This window comes from Xylocopa sonorina, chromosome 8 (assembly GCF_050948175.1).
Source record: "Xylocopa sonorina isolate GNS202 chromosome 8, iyXylSono1_principal, whole genome shotgun sequence".
Lineage (NCBI taxonomy): Eukaryota > Metazoa > Arthropoda > Insecta > Hymenoptera > Apidae > Xylocopa > Xylocopa sonorina.
The window spans coordinates 5052518-5069152 of record NC_135200.1 but is presented as its reverse complement, the minus strand read 5'-3'; the positions used below and the strand labels follow the sequence as shown (position 1 = coordinate 5069152).

Genomic DNA, 16635 nt, shown 5'->3' with positions numbered 1-16635 from the left:
CAGATATCTCGGCGAAACATTCTCGTTAATCTGTATTACTCGAATTCCAAACAGCTGAACGTATCCTTGAACAGAAATTATTTGTTTATGTTAATTTCGAGAAACTAATTGTAGGGATCCGTGTCGTTCGCAATTAGAAACTCACCCGTTAAATCGGCTTACCGTATTTAGTTACCAGTTTATGTAAGCTATTCTAGGAATATTCTTACGTAATAAATGTTCTAGCATTGTTCGCCCTGGTTAAATTACCTAGCAAAAAGTGATAATTTCATTTGCTAACGTTTGAAAATAATTGGATACCCTATATAGAGTGTATCGAAAAATATATGTACTGTTACATGTTGGTTACATGTTTTGTTATTTCTTGTTTCTTTTTTTAAGTGCAGTGACATCGCAAACAACATGATGATATTTTCTTATTCAATATCTTCAGCACTTAATAGACGATAACATATTATGAATATTGTTTTGCATAATACACATAGAAATATATAAAACTTTTATTAGCTAGTATGATAACCGAAAGTTGGAATACTTGTATCTACTTGTGTAATAGCATTGTTAAAATGAAAATTCATAACAAATGCATATCTCGAAAATACACATGTCATAATTTATTACATACTTAAGAATAAATAATAGCATTTGTTACCAATAACGTAATAAATACGTATATTTTTTCATGATTTATTATTACAAATTGTAAATATAGAAATGTCGTTAAGAAAGTTTATGCATCCACGAAATAAGTACAAAACAGTACCAGATTTTAAAAAACTTGCCTTGTTGTATCCAGAGTTCCGTAACATTGCAATTATTGTAAGACAGATTCTTAAATAATTACATATTAACTGTAAAATGCTTTTGGTTGTAAACAAAATGCGAAGTATATTGTCTGTTTACATTTTAGAATTTGGCAGGCAAGGTAAAGATCGATTTCAAGAACGAAGAAAGTCTACGAATACTAACAGAAGTATTATTGAAACATGATTTCAATTTAGAAGTGAAGATACCTGAGAATAAATTGGTACCGACTCTACCGTTACGCCTCAATTATATTTTGTGGATCGAAGATTTAATGAAACATGCTGGTTTCAATGAAATGGAACAAGTAGTTGGCATAGATATTGGTAATAAAAATAATTCCAGTCATAAAAGGACTATGATTCATTGAATTTTAATTTTATTAAAAGTAGCTATTGGTTTTTGGCAGGCACTGGAGCAGTTTGCATTTACCCTCTGTTATTTGCAAAAATGTATGGGAATCAAATGATAGGCACAGAGATTGACGAAACAAGTATACAGACAGCTATCCAGCATATCGAAAATAATAATCTGCAACATTTAATAAAAGGTGAGTTACTTGTGCATAATTATTTTATGAATTGTACATAATTTTGTATTTTCTACAGTATCTGAAGTGAATGAAGGAACAATATTGAAAGACATTTTAAAAGATGACAGTTATCATTTCACAATGTGCAATCCACCGTTTTTTGAAGCAGAGGGATCATCAGAGAAAGTCACAAAACGAACACCACCAAGAAATGCTCCAACTGGAAATGAAGTTGAGCTTAAGGTCCAAGGTGGTGAGAGAGCATTTGTAATGCAAATGATCGAAGAAAGTTTGGAGACTAAAGAAAAAGTAAAAATTTATACAACAATGTTTGGTAGAAGAAGTAATTTATTGTTTTTATTAAAATTTCTGAAGAGAAAAAATATGGAAAATATAACGTGGACAGAATTTTGTCAGGGCCATACAAAACGGTATACCTATTTTTTGTAATTAATGAAATTTTGTATGTAATCATAGGATTGCCGAAAATATGTACTTTTCAACAGATGGGGATTAGCTTGGACATTTTTGCCGAAAGATGTTATCAATTTGACAAATGCACCTGTTATTAGAAAAAGTGGAAATTACATTGCGAAATTATTGAGAACACAACGTCCGACAATAATACAATTTCCTATGCGATACAAATTCTCTTCCTTTGATAATTTGGTCAATTTTTTGGAAGATACAATGGAAGAATTAAACGTAATATAATACTTGTATTTTACGTTTTATATTATGTTGCACATTTGATACTTTAATTTATATTAATACTAATTGAATGCAGATAGAAATCAGAGATTTAAATTTGCCGATTGATGATTTTAACGGTTGGTCGTGCCAATTGATTGCGAAAAATAATACGTGGTTGCATGCACGTAGAAAACGTCGATTAGCTCAAAGGATAATGAACCAATCAAAGGACCATGATGCAAATAATACAACTGTGTTGAATGGAGCTGCGCAAGAGAGTACTATAGAAAAATTAAACGAAGATAATCCGGAAAATATGATGAAAGAACAAGAAAATCAAATATCAACGGGAGAACCGTTTTTGATATGTAATTTGTTTGTCGAAATAGTAGAACATGAAGAATCTGAGGACGATGTAAAGATATCCATGGTTTTTGAAAAAGGAAGTGGTGGCAAGAATGCCTTAGAAACGTTTCGACAATATTTAATAAACAAGTTAGACGTTAAAGTATATTCTCAGAAACAGCACGGAAGACCAAATAAAAGAAAACGAAAACGATTAAAAACGAGCGAGAGTGAGATGAATTCCGAACAAGTTGAAGATTCGTTTGAAGATGATACAGAGTCCTTTTAAAATGTCAATTCAAGTTCCATACAAAATGATTTATTTTATGCGCAAACTGTATGAAATCATGTAACAGGTAACATGTATGTAAATCAAGTATTTAACTTTATTTATAATCAATAGTCCTTATTAACTAGCATTCTTTATCGTACATTTTGGCTAACAAGTGCAATATAATATTCCGTGTTTGTAAAGTATTCAAACTCATTAAACAGAAACTACACCTTCGCCTTTTGTTATTATTATCAATATTAATATGATTATTATCATTAGTATTATTATAACCATATTATATTATAACTCACTTAAAACACCAGAGAAATTTTTCATTTAAAAGTATCAACAAATTATTAATATCATTCCTCTCAACTTAATTTTTCATTTCATAGTATAATAAAAATTCAATACAAGACATTACTAACATTTGTTTGATAACAAATGCTATTTTGGTGAAAAGATATATAATTGGAAAACATAATGGAAGATAGAATAGAATATAGAGTGTAGATTAGAGATAATCATTTTGGACATGTATTAAAGAAACACAAATACACATAGATTAGATGTGTTCGAACTCAACTGCTTAATTTTTAGTGCACGAGTATTCGTGTATTATTTCGCAGATATAGTTCGAGAATAACAAACAAAACTCTTGGCAGTTTGGCAAGGAGTCTCCTCGTTGCCAAACCTTCATTTGTTCCGCAACGTTTGTTAAATAATACACGAATATCCGCATATTAAAAATTACAGTTTGAAGTACGGATACATTTAATATATATGCTGGTGTGAAATAAAGACCTTCTGTGTAGATTAACATTTTGATAACAGGCGATTCTCAATGTTCATAACTCTAAAACTAACTGCGATACTTTTAGTAGTAATAAGGAAATTGACGCTATTTCTATAGTATGTTGACTAATGAGCTATTTTTTCATTTTATCTCTCTTTTTTTTGATAACCATTATCAATGATCGTGAGACTTTAACAGCGCATCTGTCATTATGCCATGCCTTTGCTGCCACCACAATTCTGTATTTTTTGCAAAATATTCATTGTATTCTTCGTATAAATGAAAAATTATTAAAATTGAAAATTCTTTTCAGATTCAAATCCTCGCGTAAAATGACGGAAACAATGTGGCAATTGGAAGATGAGAAGATCTTTCTTGTGATGTATATATGGTATAAAAAATGATTAATAAAATTATATGAGTTGTTCTTGTTGAATACAATGCAGATTTATTATTGATCTTTAAATTATTTATATTTTTAAATGATTAATTTTAAGATATTCACTTTAATATCTGTTTAAAAAAATTATATTGTCTACAATATTTATATTGAATTCAACAAGATTATCGAACAAATTAGTAATGTCTAAAAATAGGAAACGTTTTGATGATTTTAACACGCGTTGAGCTTACCGATGGCAACTAGAATGGGAAAGTGACAGCGATGCCTAAATGGCACAGAACAATGATTTCAAGTATGTACTAATAAAATACTCTATCGAAAATGTAAAAAAAAAAGAAAAACAATTGACTTATGCTCTACGTTAATAAAACCCGTTACTAGTTTTACAGACTGTAAATTGTCGTACCCGTTCAATTTACCAGTGCATCGCGTTCCTTTTAAGTTCTAGTAACACTTGTGCAATACGTTGGAACAAATTAATATACAAACGCGAGCAACAATTCTGATTCTATTAATAGCACTAACACAACAGTATGGAAGCGGCAGTGCAGTTTCAAGTGATTTTACTACTGTTTGTGTGTTAAGGCGTAGTTGTTGGTGCGACATTGGTGGTGTATTTATGTGAAGTCCAAGCATCATATCAGAGGTATAAAAGGTTCAATATAGGTTGAGGTTGCATCGCGATACGTGAGAAATCTGATGAAACAAATTTTTATGCGTAGAGGGTCTTTAATTGAAAATAAAGGATATGAGTTTCGTTCGGGGACGGATTAGAGTTAGATTATGTAAAATGGTTAAATGAACCATTTGAGAGAACAGATCGAGATTTTATAAACTAGTTTGAAGCGTCAGCATGAAAAGTGCCGTTTAGTGCCATCATTATTAACACGACCGCTACCACGGAATTGTATTAGCGAGGAGAGGCGGAGTCAAAAATATTGTTCACGTTTGTATTACTTTATCAATCAATAGAATTGTAACGTACACGACGCCTATAAATTTGTATCGTTACGAAGTAGAATTAATTGAGCTTTTCAGAAAAACGTGATATTAGGCAATGCAAATTGTTGTTCGTAACTTTACCGATACGTATATCGTTTCTTTCTCTTTGTTCATTTAATAATTCGTACAATCAATGATAAATCGACTTACGAGTGAGATATTGTGATAAGCATGCGCGCTAAGGCAATGAATTCTTTCATTCAGAATTATTTACACAAATGGAGAATTAGTTTTTCTTTTTATATTTGTTATATGCAGTCATAAATCAGTCAAATAAATTCTGTAGCTTGGCGTATTATAGTCGAGCATCGCGAGCATTAGGAAACCTGCAGCTCTTTCTCTTTCTCTCTTTCTCCCTACCGATAAGTTTCACTTGTACAACCTGTCGTTGATCGGCCACACTATAAAAGTTCGATTTTGATAGCACTTTATAAACGTATTATACGATACACGAAGTAACGATTCTCATCGAGCAAACGTTTGCCATTTTCGTTTTATCCCAATCAGTTATATATGCCGTACTCGCGTTACTCTTTAAAAAAGACCGGACGCGGGCAGGGAAAGACTAGGACTCGAAAAAAGAAAACTACTAAATATCATTATTAGTGGTTTAAAACGAGCTCAGCTCTCTGCAACCACCGGCTCTAATGTTGTCTTATTTTGCTCCAACTTTTTCAACTCCACCTTCTGCGCTTCCACCTTCTTTTCTACCTTCTTATTTTCCTTATCATCTCTTTTATTCTCTTTGTCTTCTTTTTTACTCTCTTTCTCGTTCGTTTTATTCTCTTTCTCCTCTTTCTTATTATTGTCCTTTTCCTCCTTTTTATTCTCCTTTTTGTTTCCATTCTGGAGCGCCTTCACCTCTCTGTCTGGTGTCTGTTCCTTCTGTCGTTTCTCTATTTCCGCTTTGAAATGTTCAATGTCTTGTTGACTGATTTGCACAAACAGAATGCCATTGATAACGTTCAACATGTCGAGTACAGATCCCATACTGGGCGGTTGCACCTGAATAGGCGGTAGGCTAACCCCAGACTTTCCAGTGTAAATTTCGTTCATTTTCTTTTGCAAAACAACGGCCTGTTGCGTGAGATGTCTTAAGCAGTCACTGCTTTCTTTGGTTTTCTCATGATCCTCACCTAACTGTTGCTTGTAAATAGCGTATGTTTCTTTCTCGTTATTTAGAGCCGCTCGGAAATCACCCATACAAGATTGAGTTCTTGCGACGAGATGATACGAAACGGCAACCTTCAAAGACCGTGGCCCGTGATATCGAAGATTTAGAGCCAATGCGTGTTCCAAAAAGCGTAGCGATAATTCGTACTCCCCAACAGCATGAAGTATCAATGAAATGTTGCTCTGAATAAATAATTAGCGTCAGTGAACATTTGCCGAAACATTTGGATTTCTCGAATTTTTAATACTACTCTCTACTGTACTTGTGTATTAATACTTACGTCAAGAAGCGCCACTTCCGGATGATCTTCACCACAAACCAACAAAGCTAGGTAACGCGCTCTGTATAATAACCTAAGTGACACGGAAACTTGACCGTTGGCGAAAGAATACAGAGCTAGATGAATCTATTAATAAATATAAAAATGTAAAAACATAGAGTAACAGGGCGAACATTGTTATTATCTTCTTTAATAAAGAATTAAACACGTTTCTCTCATACTTACATATTCAGTAATAGTATAAGGATGATCTATCCCGTTAACCCTTTCTGACATAAGAACTGCTTTTTGTTGCGTTGCTAAAGCTTCCCCATGATCTCCCATTATGTAATTCAATCGTGCAAGCATTCTGAGGCATTGTGCAATCTCGGGATGCATTGCACCGTAGACGTTGTTCAATAAATTCAGGGCTTCGCTGATTAGTTCGTAGCCATCTTTCAAATATCCTTGCTGAATCTTACTTTGGCCAGTTGTATAGAAGTTATACGCATCGCTAGCCTAAGTTCAAACGCTTATATAAATTTCCATTTAATTTCTTCAAGTATTGCTTCAAGCTGATGTAATTCTTACCCTAGGATTGATATGCTTCACAACAGGGAATATATTAAGTATATCTTCTTCAAAGAATGTGGCTCTATTCTTATTTTCAAAGTTGTATTCACGCAACAAAATTTGAATACCAGTCTTTATACAGAAGTTGCGAAGCAAAGAAATTTTTTGAAGATGAAAGTGTTCTATCGTGGCGTCCAATGATTCCGGACAAGGTGTCTCCCAATCGTAATAACTCTTCAGATCTGCTTTAATTTGTTGCCATACAGACTTAGGTGTCAAGGAAGCCCATTCCACCTCGGACTGCTGTGGACCATTATTCCTACCTTTCCTTTTGTTGCGTCGTTTGGCAGTTTTACTTTGAAGCTGAAACCGGCAATTACATAAATTTTCACCTAGAAAATTATTTCGTTCGTTGATCTTTTGCACAAGTTAACTAAACATGTGTTCTACGAATGCATTGCACGACAATATCGTCCGATTAGTATCGTCATACCTCTTCCAGATTCTGTTGTGGATGAATGATTTGTGCAGAGGACAATAAGCAATTTAAGAAATGGCTAATCGCTGCGGAAAGACTCATTAATTCTGTACCCTGAAAAATAAGAGTTAAATAATACGTCTTACGTTCAATTAAATTTCTAAGTAGTGTGAAATTCTAAGCTACATTGATGAAAGCTACAATAATGTCCTCAAATGTACCTGCATATAAAATGTAAAAATGTGTTTTGCTGATCTTAAAATAAGCTCTGAAACAGCAATACGTTTCAGATATTGTAACTGTGGAACCGTAGCTAACATGGCCGCTAATTTACCGAGGTATCGAACGTTGATACCTTTACCATGTAAAGCTTCCACAAGCGTGCTACCATCCATTGCAGCAGCTGTGTGATCTAAGCATTCTCGAATCTGTAGTGAAAAAATTTATTTAAATATTCCTTTTGATATAAATTTGTATTAATATAAAGAACTATACTGAAACGTACAAAAGTTGGGATTTGTACAGTCAGTAAAAAGTCGGCAGCATCTTGTACCAACTGCTTTTGTTTCTTCAAAGCAGTACCATTTGGATCCGGGTGCCTTACACCCGGGGAAAATACGTCTGGGTTAAATCTAACGTCGAACTCGGCCTCTCGTAAACTACCTACTGCTGCTGCAGCTCTTCGAACTATTTCTTTCGTACTTTCTTCCACTAAATGAAAAAGAAATGAAATTAAATATTAATATTACGAGAAGACAAATAATTTTTCTGTTACATACATTCTTGTTTCTCTCCACCCGTGATGGAGTCAGTAATGCTTTCCACAATTTTTTTTGCTTCATCCGTTTCAATTAAAGCGTGAGTAGAATCTTCTTTATTACTGTCTATTGCAACCGCGTTGGATTCTTCCTTCTTATCTTCCTGGAATTTGATAACATTTCAATACTTATTAATACTCGTAAAAAGTTAAATAAAATTTTATTTACCTTAATAGTAGTTTCCTTTTCCTTCTGCACTCTTCTTGCGGACGTCAGTTGCTGCAGGTGAACAGCGGCGTGCTTAATAAATTGCACGTATCTAGCTTCGACAAACGAATCAATCAATTCCTGACGTAGGCAAGCTAGTTTATGCTTGTGTTCAATTGGGAAACCTAAAGCTCTAGCTTCTTTACTCAGTTCAACTCCTTCCACTATTAAAATAACGAATAGAAAGCATAGAAAATATACAAGCTAATATTCAACATTGCACATTAATCGCTAATCAACTTACATTTAAGAAAATTTACATCAGGAGGGAAAGTCCGTAGCAAATCTAACACGTAATGTCGCGAATCATTCCCGATGATACCTTTACATTCTACGCTGCTGCAAAGTTCAATCTCTTCACCAGCATCGTTGATAACTTTATGGGGAAGGATTTTCAACTGTTGACCCGTCTTGTTCAACTGCAAAACACGTGGTATACGAAGAGATGATTGATAGATACTACAGTGGAAATTCTTTATATTATAGCATATTGTGTACTAACCAATTCAAGATACTTTGGGTGTGTAAGAACAGTTTTCCCAAAATCTATCGAACCATAAACGACAGATTGCTCCTGCTCGCGTTCCAAGATTCCAGGAATGATCGACTGAGCGGTGACACGATATCCTCTATGCAGAGGAATAGGAGTGATTACCACGAGAACTTAACATCCTTTCGATCGAAATGTAAGTTGCGACAGAATACTGAACATCGAACAAGTATGTATATGTACAAATAATCCGCTACAAAACATCCACGTCGTACAAATAATGTGGTGAAAATAATCCGTTTATCTGATTTCGAACAAACCTGTAATCGATCACAACGGTACCAAGTGTATAAAGGCCAGGTAGATCAACAGCGGCATATACTCTGACACCTTGCAAATCATTTCTAGGCGCAACGAAAGCGGCTGCATCACCACCAAGTTCTTTATAATGATCCCTGACATCGAATCCAAGAGAGAAGAAAATGTTGTTCCAGATGAACATTTGCATTTTCGCCTCTTCGCCTGGATTGATCGCCATCACATTGCCATCTATTACGGCCACCGCACCCCGAGTCGCTGCAGCGACAAAATCACTGTGAACCTAAATAAATTCGCTTATGAAACGTAGACACGCTATAGATACAACATATTCAAATGTTATTGATACGGTTCGAAAAGAAAATGAGGAAAATCTAATTTTTAAACATTCTAGAAAATAATAAATAACGTTTCCTGTCTTCTACGGATTTGATTACTAGTTTTGATTAAAATTTCAATTCCAATCAATAGGCTAATATTAGCAAATTTCACCTTTAAGCTACTGTTAATTTTATATTATACAACATTATCGTGAAATCTAGCAGAAATTAATTTTCATCGTTTTTTGCTGTCGGACTCTTTAATTATTATATCGAAATCGTACTTTAAAAATAGCACGTTCTCTAAGCAGTCTTTCGGGTAAGTTTTTACGAGGTAGCTCTCTCGTTGTTTGCAACTCCTCGTTCCAGTCTCGTGTTTGCCCGGGGATGTGTTCCTCGTATCCCAACTTGGAAGAGAAAGCTGTTCGCAAACAAATAGAACAAACGATTGAAAATGATGCAACATAATTAACACTTAGCCTGGTTAACTAACTTCAAACGTAAGCCTTGTACAGCACACAATTATGTAATAACGCAAACACGCACAGTATATTTTATAAAATCTGTAAAGAAATTCTGTACTTAAAAAAGATCAATCTCAGTAAGTTAGATCATCATTCATACAGCAATTAGTGCTAAATAATTATATTTATTTGCGTAAAATGAAACGTACTGTCTTCAGCGCGTATTGCATCGATTGTGTGTTCAATCTGAGGCGCACACCAAGCATACAGCTGATAAGGTGTAGCCACTCTTTCGAACGGATGTCTCTGCGTTCTTCGTCTCTGCATGGCAGCAAAACCCCGTTTAAACGCCGGGCTGAGTTGGTTCAGTAGTTCAATTAAGCTGTGACATAAATGACTTGGGGTCGCTGGTTTCGGATTAAACACTTCTTTTGTCGATTGATTGACGAAGAAACCTCTGGCGCACGCGGTCAAATAGTATTGTTTGTCTTCCAATGTTACCACGTGCAAGTACAATAAATCACCATGGAGCTTTCTATGACCGGGTGGTGGATTCCATCCGGATGTTGTTAATACCTATGACAAATAATCCAATTACACATTCCTCTTAACGATATCTTAAAGAAATAGGTATAATCACGAAAACGCGTATTAACTACATTCCAATTTCTATAATTATGTTTTCTTTCTACTGAGAGCTTACTACTTTAAAGCTTAGTTACTTTTAAACAAGGAGGACATTTTTGTTCTTTGGCTTGCGGTTGTAGAGGTAGCAGCGGCCTATCTTTACAGCTGGGTATAATATAATCAGGCGGTGTGCAATCGACCGAATCTGCTCTGCTCTTTTTCTTCTCGAGTATGTCGCCGTTGGTGACAACATTTAGGAACGATAAACTGCTACACTCAACGCCGTTGTAGGCATCTGCAGGATCTACGGACTTCAATAAATCTCGGACGTGTCGGACGTGTATACGGGCTTCTCGCATCGTGTACGGTTCTTCTACGACTTTAATCACTGAACCCTCTTTTAGGCCTTCGATGTTCTTCAGCTCAGCGAAATTGTCCAACGTGTTACCGTCGAGCTGAAGGGAGAAACATGTACGGTGGCAGGTGTCCTCGCGATCCATGAGCAATTGATGGATTTCCTAAAAGAAAAAACGATGTTAGTATCAATTATTGATACAGTTTCGTTTACATCTAAAAATTGGAAAATATTTCCAACGGATTACTAGTTACCTGAACCAACTCCATACTGGATACTTGGATATCAAACGGTTCAGCACCTGGACTGACGATCTTAACAGTGAATCCCATATCTTGAATGAAAACAATTTCTTGCTCGCTTCCAGCATCTTTATCGCCGTCCTCCTTTTCATTTTTCTTGTCTTTTTCTTCATCTTTTTCCTTCTCCTTTTCATTTTCTTTCTCGTTTCCTTTCTCTTTCGTTGCTTCGACTTCACCCTTTTCTACAACGTTCTTCGTGGCAGTGCTAGTACTTCCAGTCTCCTCCACGGCTTCCTTCATATCTAAATAATAAACGAACCGAGGAATGAGTATATTTTTTTATTGACTACATGTAAAAGGAAAATGATAAATCGTATGTAAACGATACATTTTTTGTTAGTCGAAAATATATTGCTGATAAATAGCTCGAAAGAATATCAAAACGTACAACATGACGACACTATTTTCTTTAACATATACTATACATATGTGTCTCAATAATATGAATATTTAATGATTAGCAGACCTTCAAGTAAACTACTTTCGATGTTAATGCATATACGCATATTGGAATAACATACAATCATTGTGCCAATTTAATAATACTTTTCTTTAATCTAAACATAAATTTGTAATAATCCAATAAGTGCTTACATACTAAGAAAAGTATTAATCAACATTATAGAATATTCTTTTCGGTTCTCTAATAAACGTTTGCATAACTTTCTTCCTTATTTTATTACCTATTTTTAGTTTTGCAAGAACGTATAGATTTGGTTCAGCTTACAAACGGCGCATTTGTAATTCTGCCCCTGTATATAGTTGAACCCTCGGTGATAACTCTCCTACCTAAACACGTGTCGGACTGCGATTTTTCACGTACCATTCAACCTCCATATGTCGCATGGATTACAATTCCTGTTTACCTTACGTTTTATCAGTAAATAGTAAGCGTTTAGAGAGGCGTAAGCAAACTCGGTGGTTTAACACCGGGATACACGTGTACATACATGCGTACGTAATTTGATCGATCAAATTCTGATGCGTTATCGCGAAAAATTCGAAGGCAAAACTCGAACGGAAGAGTCACCTCTGCCCGGCGCGAGCAAAATTTTCCTCGATCCCTTTATTGCTGAATGGCGGGCCGTGCGTGCATCATTCGGAGTGACAAGAATATAAATAACCGATTCCACGCGTTATTTCCATGGAAACGGGGGTACGTTTTCGACTAAATACGACGGTGGACATACGTGGGGCTGCCACTTGCATTCACCAATGCGCTTATAAATAAACGGCAATGTAAATAGTCCGTACTCAAATGCCGTACTATTTTTATCTATACCATGTTTGCGATATACATCCATTTCTGGTGTACGTAGATGTTAGCCAGTCAGAACGGCTATAATTGGGATCCACAGCCAGGCGGCACGCTTATCAGTGGCCATCCGTGACACCACGCGGATGGTTCCGCTCGAATCCTCGGGTATATTAAAAATAAATCGTACCTGCGCGGGATCCAAACTTTTACCGCCGTTCGCTTTTTCATAATTCGCATCTAGTTACGTATCGTATATTATGTTATGCATCGGTAATAATCAAGTATGTGCTATAAGAATAAGAATAAAGCAAGAGCAGGTACGTAAATTGAAATTACTGGTACTCTGTAGAAAAACTGTTCAATTCTAGTAGTCGTATAAAACAGTTGGAATAATTAAGAATGTAAATGTAAAATGTGTAATAAATCTCGCTAGAGATTTATACCGCTTATTGTGATTGTTTTTCTGCTTTATTTATCGCATACTACGGCAGTCTAAAGAAAAAGCTTAGATACATGCAATTATATATTATAATTTTAAATCTATTGACTAGATTCTGTCTCTCAAAACATATACGTGTACGTACTGGTGTTTTATCAAATATTATCAGGACCTCCTCAAGCTTAGACAACGTTATCGAAGCTACTATACTGTACAAGTGTTATACGAGAATATTAATGATTCATATCAACAAAGTGTTTAATAAAGATAAATAAAAATAATATGTACAAACTTAAGATTATGTTTTCAACGTTATTTCAGATATTCATCCATCCTAGTCCGCACAACATTTTTAAAGGTTATCGAGTGTTCATTGTGTTATCTTTAATCAAAGTTGAATTGATCTTGAAACAACGTTCGCCTAAAAATATGAAAATTAAATAAATAAGTATACATATACTTGGAACAATTCTGAATGAGATAGCCTTGTAAAAAAATGTTTCAATAGTTTATGAAAATTACATACAAGTAAATATTAATCTATAATTCGCGATAAAATTTATCTTTGGAAAAAGGTCAGCGTAAAATTTGTGATGCCTTACATGCAGGACTGTAACATCTTTTCCAAAGGTATTTAAGAAATTAAATTGCCAGCTAAACGAATACTTTATCAATTCTATTTTATCGATGTGATAAAATGTCCTTCCGTGAGAAATAAATTTTTCGATTGCACCCTCCCATGAATACGTTTATTCATGTATCTTGAACTTACACCGATTTATCTAACAATCCAATTGCTTTATCGTATTCTTATCGTACATTTACTATTTCATCTCAGAACTGTCCTTCTTTCCCGATTTCTTCGTTATCAAGGAGGATAGATAAGGAAACTTAGCCGTAAAGGAGACGCGAAGATAAGAAGATAAAAATCTGTAAAAAAATAAAAGAGATACTTCCCAACTAATCTCGTATTCATTATCATACTATGAAACAGTTTCTAAAATTTTATTTTTAAAAGTTAAAATTATTAAAAGCTTCACAATGAAGCTTTTGTAAGCTTTTTCCTTAAGTACAGGAAGTCTCCTAGTCTTCGTTCGTGTCGTCTTGCAAACTCGTACTATTAAAGATGAAAATATTTGTATAATCAAAGAACCAAGCTGTTTGCGTTTAAAATGCACACGATGCCCAAATGAAAAAGTAGCATTTTCGTTATGATAGGCAACCAATCGGAAGAACCACAAATAACGAATTTGCGAACCAACAGTTCACGCACAAGTGTCAGGAAGATATGATATTAATCATTTGTTACATTATTACATATAAAATATTTCCAAATCACTCATGAGCCGATTATGTATACGTAAATAGATTAGTAAGTGTAAGTGTGTGTGTCATAAAGAGAGAGAGAGAGAGAGAGAATAGCTACATTTGAAGATTTGATATAAACTTGACGCAAACTGTGTAGTCTTAACGTCAAAAACAATGAATCTTTAACTAAGCATAACAGATGCTTCCATGATGCAATAAACAATTCTCAGACGAAATAACTGTATACTTTTAAGTTGAAAATTAGTGTTATAAAAAATTCCATAGATAACGTTTGGATACAAATTATAATATTTAAAAATTTACAGTAAAATAAGCATATTTCAAAACCATGCCAGATATTTCAGTAAAATATCACTTTAATATATCAGTAGCAAAGATATTAAGGGAACGGAACACAACGTTAGAAAGAACACTGATAACCTTTGCTATCGGTAATTCTTTGTAATTCACTATTGTTTCCTCAAAACATGCGTGTTCTTATATAAAATTTTCGATGTTATAACATTAAAGTTCAACGTTTTGCGATTTTTATTATTTTCTCATTTAACAATATTTTTAACACTTTGTTAAAATAATATTATGAAGACGAGTATCGATAAAGTCATGGAAGAATCATCGAAAGATTACAATTACAGACGTCTCGAATAAAAGGTAAATTGAATACAATTCTAAGCAAATGTTCAACAGTAATGACACCTCGGCTTTATAGTTTATAGTATACTATGTCTAATTTTCGCGTTGCTACGCCTATGTGCGTGAGGTCGTTAGCATGCACGTGTTTTCTTTCCACTCTTTTTTCACGGAAAGGGAGGTCTAAAAGAATATCAAATTAACGAAACGGACCTAGTGTCAATTGACAAAGACGAATAACCTTTACACCGAAAATTTTTTTGACTCTTCTCAGACTGACCATATATTTGTTCCCCGTTAGCTGTTCGACTTCGAGAACTGACAAAACATGTGCTACGAGACTATGCAAATCAAACCATCGTTTAAATACGAAACAAAACGTGGTACAATTGTGCAACATAGTTTACATAATTCTCATTGTTGGCAGACACGGTATATCATCTTCAGACCTGTATTAACTACCAATGAATCAAAAATACATACGTTATTACATCTGATCAAGATCATTATCTAAATCCAACAACAAATAAAATCAGTCAAATAATTATGTTTCACTGGATATTTACAAGCTCGGCCAAGAGAACGGTAGAGGCGAATACGCAACGGAAAAAGTGTAATAACGAACTACTCAGCAGCAGCTTTGACGAGCAGTGGAAATTTTGAAACGGTAAAGTGGGATGGTATAGAAATGAATGGTTAAACAGGACAGGTAACATGGTTTCATCATCCAGAGGGTAACCAAGCAATCACGTGCTCGCAGTAATTCAATTACCTTTAAAGTACGAACGAATTTGGTATACCTTGATAATAATAGGAGGCACGAGAGTAATGGGAATGAAAGGTTAAACGGAGATCGTGCATCGATTTGGAGGTTCGAGTTCGAAGCTAGAGGAAGGAGCACGCGAAAACGATACGTTCACGCGTTCTTGTGCAACTATTCGCGAAACGAGTGGCAAGTATATCGAGACGAAAGGAATAGCGGATTGCCTGTGATAAACGGGGCACGACGAACGGATGAAAATTCGTCTGCTAGCAGGGATCGTGTCTTCTGCTAGTCTCTCTCTTGTAAAACTCGTGGCTCATATGACCCCGTGGTACATAGATTCGCGCAATTCGCGCGTTACATAACACCAAGGGCCCGGCTTCTAACCGAGGCGGCATTGTTAAAGGCGCACATTAGTACGAGCGAAATATAATAATCGGATCGAATCATTACATAACACGATCGACGGTGCCATTTGATCGTACCAAGTAAAGATATTTATAATCGTCGATTATAATATCACCATATACTAACCAGTACTCGAACGGTCCTCATTGCCATTCAGCAAAGGGATTTTCATACTCCCATTTTCCGTGGAGGCCTCGATTTGTGCACCCAATGTCATCTTCCTCTGACAATCCCTTTCGAGCTTTCACACGACCGTCGAACCCGACACGTCCTTATTATCCACAGTAACACCCGCGCACACCTCGTACAAGTTATATCCTAAAACGACGTCCGACTCTTTTCACGAGGCAGCACACTAACTCTGAGGCACTTCGAGCCGCTTTTCTCTACCGCACGTGCGTTTCGAACGAAGTACAAAGTCTAATGTACGTCATTGGTCCTCCTGGCTGGCAGCTTATCGTATCCTCGTCACTGATTGGTGGATCACGTCACGTGATCCGCCCCTCGTAGCTCCTGAAACGTTTGTCATTCGTCGTTACCGGTGTATCAAATGATTCGGTTCCCTTTGAAGTTG

The 16635-nt window shown here is 35.3% G+C and overlaps 2 protein-coding genes across 2 annotated transcripts; one reads left to right on the top strand and one right to left on the bottom strand.

The window, feature by feature from the left end:
* The first annotated feature begins 411 nt into the window (after positions 1-411).
* LOC143426214 (U6 small nuclear RNA (adenine-(43)-N(6))-methyltransferase) lies at positions 412-3875 on the top strand. The gene is made up of 7 exons (XM_076899479.1): positions 412-819; positions 911-1130; positions 1214-1354; positions 1413-1767; positions 1843-2041; positions 2124-2730; positions 3758-3875. The coding sequence occupies exons 1-6, from the start codon at positions 715-717 to the stop codon at positions 2661-2663; spliced, it is 1560 nt and encodes a 519-aa protein (XP_076755594.1). The 5' UTR covers positions 412-714; the 3' UTR covers positions 2664-2730; positions 3758-3875.
* A 908-nt stretch (positions 3876-4783) lies between these two features.
* Positions 4784-16486, bottom strand: Clu (clustered mitochondria protein homolog). Its single transcript, XM_076899455.1, has 17 exons — positions 16188-16486; positions 11187-11476; positions 10673-11095; positions 10160-10526; positions 9771-9907; positions 9169-9449; positions 8861-8987; positions 8603-8777; positions 8320-8522; positions 8113-8254; positions 7839-8044; positions 7555-7761; positions 7349-7447; positions 6874-7218; positions 6529-6801; positions 6304-6429; positions 4784-6205 (listed from the first exon to the last, which is right to left on the bottom strand). Exons 1-17 carry the CDS (start codon positions 16276-16278, stop codon positions 5471-5473), a joined length of 4227 nt encoding a protein of 1408 aa, XP_076755570.1. The 5' UTR covers positions 16279-16486; the 3' UTR covers positions 4784-5470.
* Positions 16487-16635: the final 149 nt, after the last annotated feature.

What these genes read in the sequence shown, in the direction of transcription:
- Clu (XM_076899455.1), bottom strand. Translation starts at nt 16,278, where the DNA reads ATGACATTGGGTGCACAAATCGAGGCCTCCACGGAAAATGGGAGTATG. An exon ending in TGAGGACCGTTCGAGTACTG is followed by an intron (nt 11,477 to 16,187) that starts GTTAGTATATGG and finishes TTTATTATTTAG; the next exon opens with ATATGAAGGAAGCCGTGGAG. An exon ending in TTTTTACATTTTATATGCAG is followed by an intron (nt 7,448 to 7,554) that starts GTACATTTGAGG and finishes CTTATTTTTCAG; the next exon opens with GGTACAGAATTAATGAGTCT.
- LOC143426214 (XM_076899479.1), top strand. Translation starts at nt 715, where the DNA reads ATGTCGTTAAGAAAGTTTATGCATCCACGAAATAAGTACAAAACAGTA. An exon ending in TCCGTAACATTGCAATTATT is followed by an intron (nt 820 to 910) that starts GTAAGACAGATT and finishes TTTACATTTTAG; the next exon opens with AATTTGGCAGGCAAGGTAAA. An exon ending in TGTCAGGGCCATACAAAACG is followed by an intron (nt 1,768 to 1,842) that starts GTATACCTATTT and finishes ACTTTTCAACAG; the next exon opens with ATGGGGATTAGCTTGGACAT.